Below are 20,806 nucleotides of genomic sequence, written 5' to 3'. Positions count from 1 at the left end.
ATTTGTTGCGTATACTTGGGCTTTGCCCAAGAACTTTGTAGGACAAAGTACTGTTGGATGCAGGTGTCGGAGTTGCAGGCGTTTTCAGATACGGCAAGTCTACTTCATAAAACATTCTAACTTACCTTTTTTTTGGGTAAGTCTATTTTGCTATATCAAGTAAGGGTTATGGATATGACCTAGATGAAAACCAGGGGGAATCAACAGTGGCAAATAAATACCAATTCTAAATGTGCGAAGAATTAGATAAAGACCTCACTGCAGACAAAGCTAAACGCAGTCTTGGATTTTGGACTCAAATCTGTCACTTAATGATTGTGTCACACTGAGCAGATTACTGAACGTCGAGGAGCAGTTTTTCATTAATGCGAGGGTGAAATGAAAACCATAAAGCATTATTCTGATTTTTCTTGCCCTGGAGGACCATGTAGGAAACAAAATTGAAATGTTTGTGAAGAAATCCAAGTGGGTAGAAATATATACAGATTTGCACATGTGTGAGAAGCTAATAACTTCTTTCATAAAACATACAGCTCCTGACATGAAACTTTCAGGTGTGTGTGATCATCACAGTAAAAGGACTTTTAGTTGTTGGCATTTAAATCCCTTGGATCGGGTACAAGTTCTACCCACCAGCTCACAGGGACTAGCCATATACGTTACAATGAAAGTTAGAATGACATACTTCTTAATTGCTTAATAATTGCCCCCAAAGACAATCACTTATATTTTGGAAGAAGCAGGACTCTAGTGAAAACACACAGACCTGAAAGCAGTGCATTAATTATTTTATTAATTTCTTCTTTTTACATTATGGGAAACATTCATCTATTTACAATTTTTTTTCCACACACAATCTAGGTAAATAAGCCTATGAAATTCCAATTCATAAAGCCATAAAAATGTTCCCCACCCCTCCATCTGAAGGCTTTCAAATGAATCTTTTTTTTTCCAAACCAAAATAATTTTTAAAAATTACATTTGGGAATTCAGATATGCTGGATTTACATTCCAGTTATTTAAAATATGCATCTAGACATGTTTTAAAAAAGAAATGGTAAATTCACAAGGATAAGGCTTAAATTAAAGTGGTAATGCACAGTAAAACATTAAGGAAACATCTATAAATAACAGAAATATATTACAAATAAATTAGTTCTATTTACCATTTCAAATATTAAAAATCTGTAATCCATTTCTTCATCTCTCTTTACAAAAAGGTTATGTGAATTGTATGGAAACATCTGCAAAAAATATAATAAAACTTAATTTCTTTGAATGTTTTTTGATGTGGGAGACAAGCTTCTCTTGTAATCCCCCCACCCCAAGAAAATGCCCAAACACCTTTATACCAAAGTTAAACAAAATAAGTAATTTTCAGGGTACATACATTTTCCATTATGAACTTAAAAAACATTTCTACAAATTACATCAAAAAGAACAATGTAACAAAGGTTATACTCATGGATGTCAGTTTAAGGGGGCAGGTGGTTAACAAGCAGCTTTATGTAGGGTCATGTCTTAACATCAATAATTAGCTTTCTATAAAGTGTTTGTACAATTTGTGTTTTGAAGGAAGGCAAAGGTCATGGTGCCTGTAGGCATTCAGCTAAAAGATTTAAAATTCTTACCAAAAATAGCTTATGAATATACAAATACCATTCACATAGACAAGATAAATAGGCCGTCTCTTGTCTCTCTTTAAAATATCCTGGGCTAAACCAGTTTCCAAAGACAATATTGTAGGATGATCTTGAACCGTATTAGAAATCTATTTCTTAATCCAAATCAGGGCACAGAGCTGTGGTTGGGAACATGGGTCTTCAAATAGATGCTGCCGCCTTCAGGTTAACCTGTGAGTTCCAAGCCATTTTCAGGACTGAATGGGACCATAGTCTACCCAACGTGGCAGTCGGCCTTACTTGTTGCCAACTCTGTGTGGCCTTCCTTGGCTGCTACAAAGTAAAGAAAAGGTGGATTCTTTTTAAAACCACCAAATACGTGAGCTCAAATTCTCTGCTCCAATTTTACAAAGCACTTGAGGCGCCTTGTTCTCCCTAGCTAAAAGTTGGTTGGTTGGTTTTTAAATAAGTTAGTAGCCCTTTTCTAGTAAACCACAGCAGTAAACGTTTGTGCCCTGTTTGTAAAGATAGCTCAAAGCATCAATGGCTCTGAGAGGTAGCGAATTCTCTAGTGGTTTTAGAATATGTCCACGAACCTAGTTGTTGCCAGAACCCATCACCTCTCTTAATTTCTTAAATTAAATTAAATTAGCACCTGGCTATGAGAGTGGTTTTTTTTTTGTTTTTTTGTTTTTAAAAGCTTCTCTGGTGCAAGTATACTTGATGTATGTTTTTAAAAGCCTGTCATTTTTCAATGGTAATTTCTAATGCTTTAGGGAGCTGGATAAAATGCCAGTGATCCTTTAAGATCACCTCACTCCAAATGTTTAAACTGCTTCGAGTAAGGGCATTTAAAGGTAACTTTAGCTGGATGCAAAAGTCATACTGCCCATCCAAAAAGACAGAAAAGTTAAATCAACATTCTTGGCCAAAAGCCTGGGTTTCTTTCAATGTTTAGGAATCCTCCCCCTCCACGTGGCTGCTGAAACTGGCAGGTCAAATGTCTTCTCGCTCTACCTGGGGCCTCAAGAGGATTGGCAGCTCTTTGGAATGAGACTACCTGTCTGTTGGGACAAAAAGCCTATTTGATCAGTTGGACACGGGACAAGATCCTTATTCCGGGGTATATGATAGGACTCTGTGTAGCAGTGAGAGAAGACTGATGGAGAAAAACGTATGCCATGTGAACTACGGGGTTAAAAGAGACAGATGTGTAGCATTCAAAGGGATGATGGGAAAATCCAAACTCTTCTCAGAAAACAGCCCGGCTGCCATTTACAGCACTTTGTAAGCAGAGATGTACTTGTGTATGTGGAATTAGGTAGGCCCCCCGGGATGAACACGAACAAATTAATAGAACCAACACTTTCCCCTTTAAAGACCCGCCCCCCACCCCACCCCCCACCACCCACCACAACAACAATATAATATACATAGTACAATAAAAGTTGATAAAACACTTCAGGTCTAAGTTTTCTTAGTACTAGGACCAAAAAAAAAAAAAAAATCCCTTATGTAGTATCTTAAACTCTCAGTGCTTCCTTTGTCTTGCCTATTCGTGTTATTGCCTTTCGGAATAGATTGATGTCCCTGAAAGATCGAATTGACAATCTTCTGCTGATTGAGACGTTTGAAGCCGTGACTGATGACGGACAGTGAGGCAGTTTGTGCAGCTGTGAAGGATGCAGCTACCCCCAGCACCCGCGATGTTGCTCCTCTTCCTCCCCCCACTACACGTCCTGGTCCCCCAGCCCCAGCCCATCTCCGTCCCCTCCCGGTGTGTCACTCGTGGCCTCCGCTGACAGGGTGTGACCTCTGAGGGTGGAGAGAAAGTGCTCCGTCGGCTCGTGTCGGGGACACGGAGGGGGTCGGAGCCCTCGTTCCTTTCCCGTGGAAGACCGCGAGGGCCCCGAGGGTCCCCCTGGGAGACTGGATTTCTGAAATACCCTATGGGTTGATATTGCTGAACTCTAGGGACAGACTAGCTCGAGAGAACTGAGGATGGCGGGGACCTACAGGGGCCGCTGCTACGCGGATGGGCGGGCGGGCGAGCCGAGAACGGAAAGGGGGGCGCTCGGGAGGAGGCGGGGCGGCGGGGTGCGCGCGGGGGCGCGGGCGGGGCGGCGCGGCGGCGGCGGCGGCTGCGCTCAGAGCCGGGTCTGCGCCTCGGGGATGTAGATCTCGATGCTCTCGGCGCTCTCGGTGGCCGAGTTCTGGCGGACGGACGCGGCGCGCTTGGCGGCCATCAGGCGCTTGCGGGCCTCCTGGCGCTGCGAGCTCTCCAGCGAGCGCTCCCGGATCAGCGGCGCGGGGCCCTTCGCCGGCTTCTTTGGCACTGGAGGAGGGGCCCTTCTCTCCTGATCAAAGCAGAAGGTTCAGGACATTACACAGCTTCTCAGGACAAGCTTGGGAAAAACTGGGATAGGTCAGTAGTTAGCACACAGGTTTTGTTTTGTTTTGTTTTGTTTTTAACCTAATAGGTTAGTTCTGATCTGCACACTGTCTATTTTTATATATCATAGGTATATTTTCTTCTTCATTATTCTGGCTTAGGTATGCAAAAGATGCAGGAAATAAAAAACACCGATAAGCTTAAGGCCAAGGGTAAGGCTGGAAGGCAGAACTAGGTCTCTCCAAGGCAAGGATGTGGGTATTCAAAATGCCCCCTGCTGAAAGGCTGCCGCCCCCAGCACATTTAGTGTGCTTTCTCCCTGGAGGCTCCAGACTCTTCCGGCTGCCAGAGATGGGGCAGAGTGGCAGGGGCAGCCTCTTAGAACTGCATCCCCTCTAAGGAGGGAGGCAGCGGGTGCCAGCTGGCTCAGTTTAAAAGCATCACCGCCCGCTCCCTGGGCCCACCCAACCTTAAACAACCAAACGAGGAAGAAGAGATGATAAGACTGTGTTCGTTTAGCTTTGTTGATGCCACAGTGAGTTACACCCGTTTGCACATCACACACAGACACACAGCAATATACTCGGCAGGGTCACCCCGGAGGGAGGACTTGGACGGTTCCTACCCTCGGGGGTGGCGTCAGCTCCAAGATGGCCCCTAAAACATCCTGCTGGGACTGTACTCTTTAAGGGCCTTGGGGTGACTGGTGGCCCAAAAGGCAATTCCATCACAGGGACAGACACCGTGCCGTGAAAATTTACAACAAGACACAAAGAGTTCACCCCCCCCCCCAACAGCAGCAGCAAACTAGAAAACGGCTGGATATTTTTAAAAGCCACTGCAAACACAAAAGCCATTCATCATTCGGGTGGGGAAAAAAGTATAGCGGGGAAAAAAGGGAATCACACCACAAAGGAGTTTCAGGGAAAAGACGGTGAGTTTTCAGGCTACAAAAAGGTCCACGTGAATCTGATGTTTTCATTTTTAAAAATAAAATACCCTAAATTCTCATAAAACTAAAGGTGAGAAGTATCTTAAAATATGGATTCCATGATTCACCAAAGGGCATTCTTAACACTCAGGTTCCTCACAGCAGTTCGTCTTTGCCCAGGTGGGTGCAGTGCATCGTTAAACTTACCACCTTGGAGTTGCCCACGGGCTGTTTAAGGTGGAGTCTTGTGAGCACAGGGTGCAAACGCTATTCCACCAACTCTGATTGTGTTTGTTCATTTTTCCCCTCTAGTTCGTGGGGTGATGAAGACATAAAGTGAGTGAAGACTTTGAAATCAAGTTACCTAATGATTTACTGTGTAACTGTCACTGGGTTACAGATATCAATTCTTAGCTTCACTGCTTTTGGACATCTAAAATCTTCATTGTTGAGCAACTCAGTGGATACTTTTAAAAGTATGACTATTGGAAACATTTTAGTCATATTTTCCTTTCCTTGCACATTTTATTTTTTTAAAATAATTTTTTAAAAAATCAATGAATGAGAAATTAGATGGATCAGCTCCAAAATCTAAATAACCAGTATGTGTGCACATCTTAGTGTCTTCTTAAAATAAGACCAATTTAAGAGCTTATTTAGCAGAGAGTTTAAGACACAGATTAAATAAAAGTAGATTGAGTGCAAATGTCTGACTTCCCAAGTGAGAGGCCACCCAGACATCACTGGTACTTTGATGCTTAACACTAAACCCCCCAGGGTTGACGGTGATAGAACTGGAGATGAGGGACCCTGATGGTGACAGTGGTGGCCTCTTCGATTATGCACCGTCCCTTGGCACTGGGATTCTCCTGGCAGCCCACTGAGTCTGAGAACCCTTATATTATGATGGGTGGCGACAGAGTGGATTGGACCGCCCTTCGCTCTCTGGTAGGTGAAGGTATCAGAAAAGGGCATCACAGGAATAGCTGTGCCTAATTTTTAGAAGCTGAATCTCTTAGAAACATTTGACCTCAGGCCATAGGATAGCAAATCATTTTTTTAAAAAAAAGTCATGCATGCCAGGGCAGCCTGCGGAAGTGGACATTGGATACCTGTGAGAGCCTGCTGGAGCCACCATGATCAAGTGTAAAAACTGCAGTTTATTAATTCAAGTCAAAGAATTTGAGTCTTTATTTCTAAGCTCTTGCACGAGGAACTCAGGGAGCAATATTCCCCAAGGCAAATCCACCAAAAGTAAAACTCTTAAAAAAAAAAAAAAACCCAACATTTATGATTACTGTGAAACTTTATGGTGTGTATATTTTTAGACTTGAACAGCAGTGGTTTCTTTATTACTATATTTATGAAATGATTATCAAAGTCGGTTAGTTTTTCAGGCTTCCTATTTTCTCGGAAACACATCCTAGGGTGTAAGGAAGTTGAACTCTTGCTCTATGTAATCATGCACTGAAGATGTCATTTATTTTAGTTTAAAAAGCAAAAGGGAGGCAGTTCCTTCCAGTGACTAAAATGGTTTAACTTAAAGTTTAATTAACAAAAAAGCCACATTCCCATTTTCCAATTCACAAAGACAAGTTTTTCTTTAAAAATATGCCTGAAACATATTACAGATAATATCCCAAATGATTACTATGTAAACATTGTCATTACAATGAAATTAATATGATATCAGCTCCATTTCACATTGTAAACAGCAAGACTGAAAGCAGAAGCCTATTTAGACTGTCCAGGGTTTGTGCAGGTTTTTAAATGAACCATACAAAATCTACATTGTTCTACCTTCTTGTCAAGAGGATCCATCTGTTTCCAATTATTGGCCTTTAACTGATGAAGTTCATCAAATTTCATACTAATATTTTCTATGGACAACTGCAGCATGTCCCAGAACCCCGCCAAATCCTGGTAGGTGGGCCTTGGATGAGCATTGAGATTCTGCACAAGAGAAAAAAAAAAAAAATTCATGCTCTAGAGGTGATCTGTGACAACAAGCAGAGGACCAAAGTGGCATTCTCAAATATTTCAAATAACGTAAGGACGCTGAGTTCCTTTTGGTTTGCAGACAGGAGATAAAAGCAGGGCTACAAATGGTACTTTATTTAAAACGCTCTAGGTACATATGTTTTATGTGATATATATATTCACTTTTATTAAGGAATAACTGACGAAGAAAATTATAAGTCTAACTTGTGATGGTACAAATGGTACACTTGTAATTTAAAGTGTACAATGTGATGGTCTGATGGACACATACATTGTCTCCCATCGAGTTAACACATCATCACTTGACATATTTATCTTTCTCTGTGTGTGAGAACCTTTAGGTTCTACTGTCTTAGCAAAGTTCAATTATACGATACACCATTATCTGCTGCAGTTACCACGCTGTACGTTAGAGCCTCAGACCTTACTCATCTTAATCCTGAAACTCTGTACCATCTTACCAACCTCTCCCTATTCCCCTGGCCCTGAGCCCCAGGCAACCACTTTTATACTCTCTGTGAGTTTGACTTTTAAAAAGATTACACTTCAAATGATCATTTTACACATGTCTGACTCAGTGATTCTCAATGTCAAGGTTGTAAAACATTTCTTCTGTAAAACAACACCTATGGATAAGGGCTGGTGGGAGAGGCTAACCATGTGAAAAATCCCAGAATGTATGATCTGTGACAAAATGCATTTAAAACTAGATTTAAATGAAAATGCCATCTTAGAAAAAAAAGACAGTAGATTATTATTCAGTCAGTGTTTGACTCCATGACATCCAACATATTCCAGAGAACAGATAAGGAATCTGAAATAAGATTCATTTTAATACTCGTGTTGCATGAATTAGTAGGGCAAACAAATAAGTAATAAAAGAACTGGATTTTTCAAAGTACTATGTGTTTAACAATTAAGACATTACTAATAGAGGAAGTCATGTTATCATAAGCACTTGGACAAAATCATTTGGAAATGAATTAGCTTTAAATCAATTATAACACAATAGGACAAATGTGAGAACACATCTGAACATGCACATAGACGTCTGTAGTGATGCATCTGATAGATAATACGAGCTTTTCTTTGGTGGTTAAGGACTGACTCTCTTTGCCCTCATCCACACACCACCGTGTGGCTCCCCCTCAGCCCACCTCCAACCTGCTTGTCACACTTCACACCTCCGTTCCCTGGCGGCCAAGGAACGGGAGCCCAGCGGGAACTAGGAAACTTCAAAGCTGGCTTGAACGACGCTGACCTTCCCTAGAAAGTCTGCCAACTTTTCAAAACATTTTGCCTGCAGTTTCATCTCCCAAATCTGCATGGTGTTTGCCTTCTATTTCCTAATGTACCTGCTCCTTAGATAATTCCTTTAAAAGTGTGCTGTGTTTGCTCTGTAGCATGTACTTATTGGCCTCCACGTGCATATTTTGGCCAGTTTGAGAAATATAGCTTTATATGAACTTTCTGACATTTAAAGAGCAAAGAATCATTAGTTAAGATCAGTGACACATGAGCGAGTTTACAAATTAGCAAGAATTCTGTACCCGACACATAGCGAAGTTCAGTAAACTATTGGTTGAATCACATATCAATACACTTACTAATATATATTATCTCATGATCCACACTAGATTTTCTGAGAAGGTGAAAGAAAGGTCAATTAAGTTTTGCCAAAGGAGGGGCAGTGAACTCTAGATGTGGGAGGTGGGGATAAGGAGGAGGGAAAGGATAGCCCCAAAGGGAGGTTTCCAAAAGAAAAGCCTGGGAAGAGGGGTGGAAGGCACCACCTTTGTATACTTTATATTTTCTCTAGGGTGAGCCTCATCTAGATGAACCCCATTCCGTCTGTATTTGTCCTTGGTAACAAGACGATGTGGTTGAGACGCTAAAACCTTAGTTTGGGTTGGTTAGATTGCAAGTGATTATGGTTTCACCTTCCACAAGAAAAGCAAGTTGCTTTTTATTTTCTGTATTTTAGTTCCAGCTGGACCATTAATTAACTAAGAAAAGCCTTTTTTTTTTTTTTTTTTTTTTTTGGTGGAATAGCACTTGTGGAGATGGTAGCATTAAAAAAAATTATGCGAGGAAGCTCTTGCCGTTGTGTTTTGCTGTCAGTGTTTTAAAATGTCTTTGATGCTGGGTTTTTTTGTTTTTGTTTTTGTTTTTTGTCTCTTTGTTCTGCTTTATTTAGTTTTCTGTATGTTCAAGAAGGATGAACAATTCATTTCTCTCATCTATATTTTTTGATGCCCTCCACCTCTGACTCTTAAATTAAAACAGAGACTCTGATAAGGGATTCAGATGGCTGAACCTGATGACTATTTCAGAAAGAAACTCATTATCCAAAATGATTTTTTCTGTAATATTGTTTTTGAAATATCAGGTTGTTCCATATTTTGGTAAGAATAATGAAATCAGAGATGTCTGTGCAGGCCAGGAAAATGGAAAGTTTTCAATTACAAAAAAAAAGGCAGGAAATGGAGTTTTAACTTGATTGAATTTTTCTTCCTAGATTAAGTATAAAATAAATAATTTTGAGAAAAGCAGGAAATACAATTCATCAGAAAATTCTCCATTCCAGGTAAGAGAGTCTGATGAGCTCTGACTTGGTTCAAGATCAGTTTTACTTTAGTTGGACCAAGCTTGCTGACATGTTTCTTCTCGTGATATGACCAGGGAAATGATGCGAAATGTTACCTACCAGGTTTTCTTCACACAATTCTCTGAACTGGTAGAATTTCTGGGCCATAAGAAGTTGGGCACTGCCCACTGCAGTTCGGATTTTCCCTAGAACTGAAAAAAGCAAACATACAAAAGTTTACACACGATATCTCACTGCTGAGATTTAGTCTGGTAAAGCAAAGAGGAAGTTAAGCTGTAGTCATTAGGGGGCACCGTCATGCACGCTGCACGCGCAGGCGCACACTGCGCCGGCGGGGCGTCACTCCGCGGCTCTGTGTAACCGAGGCTCCCAGGTGAAAGCACAAAACCGACTTGGAAGAAAACACGTGGTCATCATGCATCTTAGGAATAACGGAGTTTTCCATCACAGCCCTGGATGTTACTAAGAGAGGAAGCAGTTTCTTTTTGTTTTGTTTCCCTTTTACTGCAGGATGAATCTCAAGTGTTTACCAGGATAGTTATGGATTTATTTGTGTTGGCAGTCACGAACTGCTAGCTTATTTTTCTAATTCTAATCCAAGCATAAGGAAAGCAGCCCTAACTTGGAGGGGGGTCTCTTGGCACTCACCATGTCCCATCCATAGCCTTCATTATTTTCCCGGAGCTCAGTCACTGGTACTGTCAGGAAAAAGCCATGGCCAGTTGAGAGATTTTCTAAGGAGTGAACATTTTCAGCCTGTTGCCTAGGGAACACCAGCACCGTCCCAGCTTTTCCACTCCACAGACGCACGTTATTGTTCATTTGGGTTTAATTCCCTATGCACTGTGCAGACATTCTTCCCCTTTGCGAACCTTTCAGCTGACTGACGTGCGGAGACGGGGCGGGGTCCTCCGCACAAAGTGGTCCCCAGCTCGGCATCGTCCCCGAGGCTCCCCCTCCTCCCGGTGGGGACGTGGCCCCGCTGCCACCGGGCAGGTCTCCGCACGCCCTCCAGGTCAGGAAGGATGGGGAGAAGGCGCCCACGGAGAAAGCCAGAGGGGAGGCTCCTCCGCGGGCGCCTGCCGGGTTGGAGATCTTGGGAAGGATTTTATGGGACTGAAGCAACATTTCTGCTGCTGCCGTTTTGTCCTGAATTCACCGAGTCTGAGAGTGGAACTAGGTCTCCCTTTCTTGACCTCATTCCCCACAAAGAAGAAAACAAAACGAAAAGCAACTTCATGTTGGCCCAGGGTTTCCCAGTCATCTGCTTCCCTGCTTAAAACTGCCAGGCTGGAGAGTCGTTTCGGATGTGCCCTCTACCCGGGCACTGCGCAAATGCTTCAGCTTTCCCGCGCTGGTAACGCAGGGCATCGCTTCGCTTTGTTTCGTTGGAGGAAGGGGGAGTAATTAGGTTTATTTATTACGATTATTTTTTTAATGGAGGTACACTAGGGATTGAACCCAGGACCTCGTGCGTGCTAAGCATGCGCTCTACCACTGAGCTCGCCCCTCGGGCAGGACCGCCCGTCACAGCACCCAGCTGAAGGGCAGAGACCTGCCTCCCCGCCGGTGGCCAGGGGCTCCCCCTTGAGAGCCGTCCGGCAGCAATTCTTCAGGCCTAGGTGTTTACATTTTTTCAATCTGCTTTTATGATCTTTCGGGATGGTTACCCTTTTCCTCTTTAACTGATCAGTCACGTGTGGGAGGCCTCCTCTCCCTTCCTCAACCCCCCAAAGCAGAAAGGACAGCATGTTGAGACACAGGGCACCATGGAAGTTAAGGGTTCAGGCCCTCAGCTGGCCAAAGGTCAACTGGAACACTGACCCTGGGCAGGTCACCTAATCTGGTTTTTTCCCCTTAACAGAGGCACTGGGGACTGAACCCAGGACCTGTGCGAGCTGAGCACTGCTCTACCGCTGAGCTGTACCCCTCTAATCTGTTTTCTTATATGTAAAATGGGGCTGAGGGTCGCTATTGGTAGGGTTGTTGTAAAGGTTAAAAGCAGCAACGCATGTGAATAGCTTAGACTGTATCTGATTATACAGCAAGCACTCAATAAGTGTCTGTTAATATCGAGGACCAAGACACCACACCATGGGTATGCGATCGTGGACCCCATGTTTGCTCTGCCCAGAAGAGGAAAAACCCCAAAGTCTGGATTATATTCAAGGGTGACCAGCATCCTTGGCTGTCTAGGACAGGTACGGGCTTTGGAAGACCTGTCCCAGACCAGAGACGGATCGGAGAAGGCACTTCCTAAGTGAACACTTGGCTTTAGGCAAACCCTGAGGTTTCTGGAAACCTCTCTAAATGATCTTGTCAAAGGGCAGGATGGACATCAGCAAATCTCAGAATGATCCCTGAAAGTTTAGACATAGAACCCAGGTCTCCAGCCTGGGTTTGCCTAGCTCCTGGGTTCTGTAGAGAAACTCAGGGTATCTGGGTAGACCTCAAGACTTTGAGCGGATGGTTCTCATTTACATCCAAATACCCAAGCTACATAATAGAACGTCAGAGCAAGACCAGCTGAGTAAGACAGTGATTCTCAAATGAGGAGGAAGCCCCGCTCTAAGCGTTCAGGGGCCAGCCAACCACTCAGGTAGGGGCTAGCTTGGAGGGCTTCCTGGAAGAAAAACAGGGGACTTCTGTCTTCCTTCAGCTTGGTCGGGTGGGAGTGAAAACACCGGGGGTGGAGTCGTGGTCCTTCTGTTTCCCGGGTTTTTACCATCTTGTTCTTTGAATGGAAATTCCCTGCTGGCTCCGGGATTCCTGGAATTTCCAGTGTCCACCCAGGTGAGCAGCTTCCCTAGGCCCAGGGTCGGGGAGATGAGGGTTTGGATTCAAGAGGGAAAGCATGAGACAGGAGGGCCTGGGACCCGCAGACAGTAACTCCCACCTCTGCGCCCTTCACGCTTGCTGTTCTGGAGAACTAAAAACTCCCTGCAGGAAAGAAACTGATAGCTCTTGTTTTGTTTTGTTTTTCCTTAGACACTCCCTTGGTGAGTGAAAGAACTCTTTCCTCCTGAAAGTAAATTTCATATTTGTCACACAGGCCTGGAGGAAGGTTAGTTCAAAACACAAAGCCAGGAAAGTCGGTTGGAAGGCCATCGCCATTTGGTTTTTGCAAAAATCTGCCTAGTTGTAATATTATTACCTTGTATTTCAAAGCACTTTCACATACACATTGAATCTGAGCTTCACAAGACCCTGGGAAGCAGGGCAGATAGCATCATTTCACTTGAAAAAAGTTGCCTTCCCTGGGGACCGGGTCCAGCTGTGCCCTTCCCTCCCAACATTTACTGAAAATCGGGTCTGAAACTACTTAACTGATGGCATGTCAGGGTGATGTCCTTCCTTTATCCACACTCTGTAGCCAGTGCCCATGGATAGGGAGGGGGGCAGCTGTACCAAGTCACTGGGGGAATCTGAAGAAGTTCAGCAAACCTGATCCCTGTCCTACATGGGGCTGGAGGGCGGAGCATATCTACAAGAAGTCATTGTCGCACGAAGACATCTCAGTCAGTTAAAGAACAGAGGAGCCGGGATCCCATGAAATAGACGGCGGGTGTAAGGTCCAAGTTTTGGTTTTTCTTTCAAAGACTGCATTGTAGTGAGAAGCAGAGAAAGACAAAATAGTCCTTTATGAAAACTGTGATTTCACAGCTCCTGGCCACAGTCAATCAAAACCCCAGACATCTAGAAAGGAGCACACCCCTTGCCTCCCATTGACCCCCACGGGGCATCATTTTTATCTGGGGAACAAGGAGGTGATATAAAAGGCATAGGGGTGAAGAGAAGGAACAATTTCTCTGAAGTGCTGTGGCTGCGAAGGAAAACAAAGGCCGTTTCCTTTGGGGATATGAATGAATTTTTGCTGAGTCAAAACCAGTGTTCCACATCTTGTGAGGAATTTGCTAAGGATCAAGCGACTCCTGGCTAAGAAACCAAAGCAGAATCATCCCATTCCCCGGTGGATCTGGATAAAAACTGGTAATAAAATCAGGTCCAGCTCCAGTCGGAGCCCCTGGAGAAGTCAGAGCCGATGTTACAAGGCACTCCACGGGAGATGGCGCACACAGGGATGCGGCCTCCCGGTCGCCAGCATCTCAGCGTATCGAGCTGGAAACATCACTATCTGGTCAGCTGGACATGTCTTACTGGGAAAACGACTTTTCTCTTTGTTTCTATGTTTCTGTGCCAGTAGGTTGGTTCGGTGACAAATATGTGTGGCCCTTTGGCTGAAAAAATCCGTAAGCATAACTTACACAAGCATTTAATGTTCCAAGAAGGGCTAGGGCCCCCGAGCTGAAAAGTCAGAAGCACTGGTTTCTTTGCTTCCAACTCTACCGCCTGAGCCAGCTCCATGGTCACCAGGCCCCCGTGGTGATCAAAGAGAAGAACTGGCACATTTCTTATATCCCCAGTGGCGCGTCCCTGAAACCTAGACACGGCATATCAACACAGCCAGTCCGTCTGGCTGTCCCACCACAGGTGAGGCTTCTACGGTGGACGTGCTCGGTGGACACCTCCCAGGCCCCGCCTCCTACCGTAATTCACCTAGTATGCTCCCTCTCCTCTCTAGCTTTCTGCTTAACACACCGGAAAGAGTGCAGGCACTGGAGTCAGAAAAGCCACCTAGCAGCTGCGGATCTTGGGGAAATTTACTGTGTCACAGACTCTGTTTTCTTTATCTGTCCTGTGATCATCATATCTTCTTCATAAGATTGCCGATTATTTAATGAAATAATATATGGTTGGAGGCAGCAGGAATTGTAACTCCTCTGCCCTATCAACATTCTTTGGTTCTGGGTTTAGCTGGGAAGCTCAAAGGTAACATGATCCCACACGGGGAATTACTTCTCCTGCTCTCTCCCCTACAGTGTGCACTGAATGTCCTCTTTTTTGGTGGCTTTCATTCAGGCAGATTTAGACAAGCGTCAATGAGTGAGTGAATAATTTCCGGGGTCTGTATGGAGAAGGTATCCATAACACTGATTCAAGGCCCCAGATCCTCCTGCCTATCTGTACAGTCTGGCATAGTTCCCCCGCCTATCAGAGCTGGAACAGTGGCCAACAAACTGCTGGATGACCGGTACGCAGAGGAGGCAGGACCTTCTCCAAGGCTGGACACTTAGACCACCCGCCAGAGCCTGTGCGGAAAACAGACTCACTGCAAAATGAGAGGTCAGACCCATCCCAGGAGCCACCGCGGCCACGGCTACAGCACCACTCGACAGGCCCCCTGTCTCCCCAAATCCCAGTTAGGCTATAAGGCCCCGTCACCCCACCCACAGTGTGAATGGTCTCTTTCCCTTGCTAATTTGGAGGTATGGTCTTATTAAGGGAACCGGAGGGTTTTCTGATCTCATATAATCCCCATGCTTAGATCTTTTCCACGATCCCTTACCATCCCAGGGATAAGCAGGGAAATGCGCTTCAGTGCCTGGCAAACGAGGCCCACCTGTCCAGCCTTACCTCCGCCTGCTCTCTCAGGACCCTGGGCCCCCAGTTTCCCAAATCCAGAAGCAGTCTCTCCTCAGTGAATTTGCTCAGGCTCAGCACTAAGCCAGGGGTGCCTCTCAACTTGGCGCCCACACGGCCCCACCCCTTGTGCTAGATGAGCCTCCTCCAGGAAGCCCTCCTGCCTTCCACCCCTCCCTCATGTGGCTCCTCAAATTCCCATGCACAGCTCTGTCTCTGCCCTCTCCACACTCTTTCCAGCACTATCTGTTCATATGTCTGACTTTCTAACCAGATCAGAGGCCCATTCGATAGCACAGACCATGACTATGTAACTCCTGACACCCCGCTGAAGGAATAGATTTTAAAATGCATTGACTCATCTACAAACTGTAAGGTAACCAGAAAACTAAATTAACTGCGACATTCCAGGCTTGAAGCATTCTGATTCTTTAAGGTTTGACCATGTTTAGCACCACTTTTTTCCGTTACAGTTTTGATTAATTAATTAGCTAATAGAGTTTTGGTGGGGCTATTACTCCTCTGTCTTCTGTTTGTAATCCTAGTTCTGCTGACTCAGGCTGGAAAAGCCAAGCCATTTGGGATAAGTTGAACATGTTCGTGGGTGAATTAAACCTCCTTATTCTCAACTTTGGATTGCTTTTTACTCACTTGGCTTTTTTTTTTCTTCCTTTTTTCAATGTTATAGACTTTAGGAATGAGGAGGGGAAAGGAATTTTTAAAAATTGGATCCACTCACTTAGTCCAAAGTCATGTGGATTTGTGAGACCAAATCTGTGTGATTTCAAGTCAGGATTCATGTGGAGACATTTTTATTTACGAGTGTGTTCTCATGGAAAAGAATTTCTCCAACCAACTGCCCTGCTGCTTCTCAAACACATTTGTGATCCAGGACTGTTGTCAATAAAAGTTCTCCCCAGAAAACACGGATGTGTTTCATTCCTGGCTGACAGTGGCTATTCTGAATTTAGTAAGAGTTTTTTTTTTTTTTTTTTTTAAAGAAGCTGAAGCTTACATGAATAAAGAGTAATGAATTGATGAATATATTAAAGGCTAATGAATAAAGAATATAATTTTCTGTAGAAATCATCCCATGGACTAAAACCAGAGCTTCCAAAGGGCTCAGCCGTGGGGGAAAATATGATTTTGTTTGTAAAAGAGTTTTCAAAAACTCAGCTGATTTTGGTTTTTTCCCCAGTCCATACTCCAAGAGTCTTACTTGTAAGAGGTGGTTCTGTTCCCAACCATATCTCCACTTACATCAGCCATGAGACAGTAACAGCATCGACATCACAGAGATAAATCTAGTGTCGGAGCCTTTGAAAGCTGAATGAGATGAAATGAGTTAACACTGCCCCTGGCAACATGGAAGGACTAAACGCCTCGTTTGAAGCCCATTGCAATGATCTTCTACAGAAACAGTTATTGTTAGAGAAAGCGAGCGGGGATCCTGCTCCACAAATGGGTCCCTCTCTGCAGTCTCTGCATCTCCACAGACGTGTCTGGAATGAGGGAACAGCACTGGCCCGGGGACCAGGAGAGATGCCTCCTTCCTGGCGTGGCTGTGCCTTCCCTCTGCCCCGTCTTCGCCCCTCTGTGCCTCCGTGCCCCCCCCAGCCCCCGGCCACACCCAGGGAAACACACCTCCAAAAAGATGCTGGGGAATGTCCCTCTGGCCCCAACGCCTTCCTCCTAATGCCCAGTGCTGTGCAACACTGAGCCTTCTAGAAGGTTAAACGCAAGGCACGTTGCAGTTTTCATTACTGCCACTTCCTCTGTCGTCACTAATTTCAGGTTGGCCAGACCTTAAAAAGAGACTATGCACTGTGTGTGTGTAGGGGAGGTGCGGAGGGACCTTTTAAAGGTCACTTCAAAGGGAAGATGAGAATAAAACAGGGAGGAGCTCAGATGCACCCAACTCCCCGAGCTTAGAAATACAACAGGCTTGTGGCAGATGCGCTGCCAAAATCCCAGAGCGCTCCCTGGCCCGCTACCCACCGGTCCACAGGCTGTGGAGGCAGCACGGGCCACACAGAGCCGAGCACGCCTGGAGATGGCACCGATCGGCGGTCCCAGCAATGAGGGGGCGCGGCACCCGTAACCAGCCTGAAAGCAGGCAAACCCTGTACGGAGTTCTGTTACCCGCCCCACATTCGCTGCCAAGGCTCACAGGCCTTCTGGGGACTCCAGGCCAAGTCCCCCGACCATGGCTGCCGCTGTCACCAGGCAAAGTTAAAGTGGAACCAATCTGCGTACAGCATGCTCTTTGGGTTTTATCCGTTCGTTTCAGATCGAGCCTGAAAATGCCACACATCCGTTGTCCACAGTTCAGGAGGCAAAGATAGATATGCAAGGACAATCAACTAGGATTTTGTCCTGGGGCCGCTGAAACCCGAGCCCCTGTCTTTAGCCTGCATCCCAGTTAGAAGCACTCAGTTCCATCTGGGCTTTTGGTCTCAGTCAGATAACACCAGACGGATCTCTGTAACATGCAAGCCCCTGTCAGACAGCAGCGAGCACCTCCCCGAGACAGCTGTTTCACACAAGGCCCCATTGTCTGAGCAAAGCCTGGGTCGTCTTACTGTGGGAGCTGCGGGAACATTCTGTCAGCTGCCACGGCTGGGGAAGGGGGTGGGGGAGCCTTGCTCACTGCAGATTTCCCTCATTTTGTGATCGAGCCCTAACCCTACCATCCGTTCACAGCTAGGGAGGAAGTTTTAACACAAGAACTAAAGTCCTCGCTCTGTTTCATTTTAGCAGGGGAGAGAGCAGCGCCACACACCCAAAGAATCTGTAGTCTGACTTTTCTTGGGCAGCGGATTGGGGGCAGCCCTAAGGGCCTGTTTTCCCTCTGCCCTCCCATAAGCACGTTTCTCCAGTTTGAGGGACAGCAAGAAAGCGTTTTCCAGCCCTGGAAGGCTGAAAACAAGGTCCCTAGGAAGCAGTGGGTCAGAATTAGGATGATGGCATCATAACATAATTGATAACTGAATAATTATGAAATAAAATCAGACAGCTCCTTTTTCGTTCAACTCTCATAGAGAAAGGTGAACGCAGCCATCCCACACTCCAAATCTGTCCCCCAGGTTCCCATTGAGCAAACAGGTTCGTTTCCCAACTTCTTTTTAACCCCTTCCTGGACATGCTGTATTTTGAATTCAGGAAGATATTTCACAAAGTATCTTCTTAGAAGCAAGGCGGGCGACCATGGCTGTGATGATACCAAGCTTGACCCACTGCCGCTTTCAGCTGCTGCAGACTTTCTTGGGGGTTGGGGGGAGGAATCTCTTGTGCGTGGTAAAATACGCATAAGTTCTATCACTTTAACCATTTTTAAGTGGACTGTTCAGAGGCATCAAGCTCATTCAGCAAACATTTAAAACTGTTTAAAATCTGGAATGGTGTCGGTGGCCCACAAACTTAAATCAAGCAGGTGTGGTCAGCATCTTCCTTCCTGTTGCTCTGTCCTTTCTGTGCTGACAACAAAGACCCGCTCTCTTGGGAACCACCGCGACATGGAGCCACCTTTGTCATGACCTCTGAAGAGAGGCCCCCCCTGGTCTGGGACCCACGCAACACATAAGGCCGCTTGGCCAAGAAATAGATAGATCTGTGCTTGGCCCATTTATCAAAGCTATATTTCTGGGTGCACAGAGATTGTTTTTAAGCTGGTTACTCAGACATTGGCTCTGCTGGCCAAATGGGATTGGCCCCTCTCCCTTACCACCCCTCTTATTAAAAAAAAAAAAGAAAAAAGAAAAGGTTAAATTAGAGAATTAGTAAAAACAAAGGCCCTCTGCAACCCCAGGCCCACTTATCGGAACAGAATTGTGGTTGCCAAGGAGTCAGGGACAGATACGGAGGGAGAGCACCGAGCAGCACAGAGCATCATTATCTCGTCAACTGTTATTCACGTTGTATCTCTTCCATCAGACAGTGCTGTGTTCTGTGACCTCAGACAAGACACTGCCCGAGAGCTGGTTTGAGGGCAAATAAAACAACACCTGTCAGAGCCCGAAGCCCACGGCCGGAGGGGCTGTGAGGACGAGATGCGTATTTTTCACCTTATATTCTCTCTTCCTCCCTGCTGGCTGGTCAGAACCTCACAGATTTCCATTTGCATCATTTTAAATTGGTGACCCTCTTGCCTGGGTGCGTGGGTGCACCTCTGTGCCGTTCAGAACTCTGGAATGCTAGCAGAGGGGTGCTCCTGTTCTGTTCCTCCCAGGGCATGAAAGTCAGAGCCTTCATGTCGGTGTGGCATGGAATCGCGTCCCAGGAGCTGGGGGGGGGGGGGGACACAGGGGTTCATCTCGCCCATGCAGCTGTCCGCTGCACGAGTCCTTCCACCCCTTCTGTGGCAGGTGCTCCGGTCTCTCTGCAAACCCCCCCCCATCAGAGGGCTGACTGCCTTCCTCACAAGAAAGCTCCCCTTGCTGCGCTCGGCAACAATAGCCGCTACTTGTTGAGGATTTTGTAGCTGCTCAGGAAGAAGGCCTTTGCTAAGGAGAACAGAATTTCCAAAATATTTCCAGGACTCAAATACACATGCACTGATCACCTGCTGTTACCGAGTCCAAGCTCGCCCTGCTGGCCGCACACCAGGCCAGTGAACCACGAGACCAGAAGTTGGGCCGGGGACTAGTGGCTTTACTCAGAAGGCCAGCAGGCCCAGAAGGTGGTGGGCTAGGGTCCCAAAGAACCGTCTCCCCTGAGTTAGCATTCAGACTTCCGTTATACTAAAAGGGGCTGGGGGGAGAGTGCTGGTTCCGGTCAGACTCCGGAGGGCACGTTTTAATTTCTTCTTCCTGCAGCCATTCACAGGGCCTGGTCGGGGGGTTCCCGTGAGCCAAGCAACGGTATTTTAGCTGAAGGCTTATTACCTGGGAGGCAGGGCTCCCAGAGATGGGCTATTATGTATGATTTAAGTTTACAGGCCACATCCCTTTAGCAATTAACCTGTAACAGAATGCGAAGTTTCTTCCTTACTCCACTACTGTGTGCCAGGAACCATCAGAGGGGCAGCGAATATGAAGACGGATGAGACAATAATAATTTCTGGCCTCAGACCTCACTTCTTGGTGAAGGAGAGAGTGTGCATTGATGCACTGAATGACTGAAATTTCCAAGACAGTCTGCCTAGGTGAGCAGCGCACAGAACAGAGGCCACGGCTCCTTAGACACTAGCATTTCCCCAGGGAAATCTGGAACTTGGGGTATGCCCACAGGGGGAAGGGGAAGTAGAAGGTGCGCCCGCTAAGACCTCACCGAAACCTCCCCGCCCCACGTTGCCGCCAGACAGTGCCGTCACCAGGGCACAAAGGGACCCTGCTTGTGAACCCACACCCAGGTGAGCACGCCGGGACACCAACCGTTGGGGCAAGTGTCGGGAGGTTTACTTTTCCACTGCTAAGCTGTTTGCACTCATGTTGAAAGAACAAAAGGAACGTTACAGGAACCCGTCAATGGATTTTCTAACTTGCTCAGAAAGGCAACAAATGAGCTAGTGAGCCAGTGGACCGGGGTCAGGAGGAGGAAAGAGCACAGAAAAGACACAGAGAGGAAATCCCACAACCTGCTAGCTGGGATTTTCCAGCCTCAGTTCTCACAGAAATACTTCCTTTACGGACAACCCGCTGCTCCCTGACACAATTACTTTGGTTCACTTAGTAAGTCAACTGAACATGACTTACAGTAAGCTCTAGGTCTAATTATTAAGAAATTATTACTGTTTTTTTTGTAGGGGTGATAATGCACGATGGTTATATATT

The 20,806-nt window shown here is 45.8% G+C and overlaps 1 protein-coding gene across 5 annotated transcripts in view; it reads right to left on the bottom strand.

Annotated features, from left to right (window-relative positions):
- Positions 1-778: 778 nt before the first annotated feature.
- Positions 779-20,806, bottom strand: part of DLGAP1 (DLG associated protein 1) — a 989,257-nt gene continuing 969,229 nt past the window's right edge. For all 5 annotated transcript variants that reach the window (XM_032467518.1, XM_032467519.1, XM_032467521.1 and 2 more), the window contains 3 exons: positions 9,654-9,745; positions 6,746-6,898; positions 779-3,979 (listed from right to left, as the gene is read on the bottom strand). In XM_032467518.1, coding sequence (XP_032323409.1) covers positions 3,770-3,979; positions 6,746-6,898; positions 9,654-9,745 — 455 coding nt within the window. In that variant the 3' untranslated portion in view covers positions 779-3,769. The remainder of the gene's footprint in view (positions 3,980-6,745; positions 6,899-9,653; positions 9,746-20,806) is intronic.

This window comes from Camelus ferus, chromosome 24 (genome assembly GCF_009834535.1).
Source record: "Camelus ferus isolate YT-003-E chromosome 24, BCGSAC_Cfer_1.0, whole genome shotgun sequence".
NCBI lineage: Eukaryota > Metazoa > Chordata > Mammalia > Artiodactyla > Camelidae > Camelus > Camelus ferus.
This window is presented reverse-complemented; position numbering and strand designations above follow the sequence as displayed.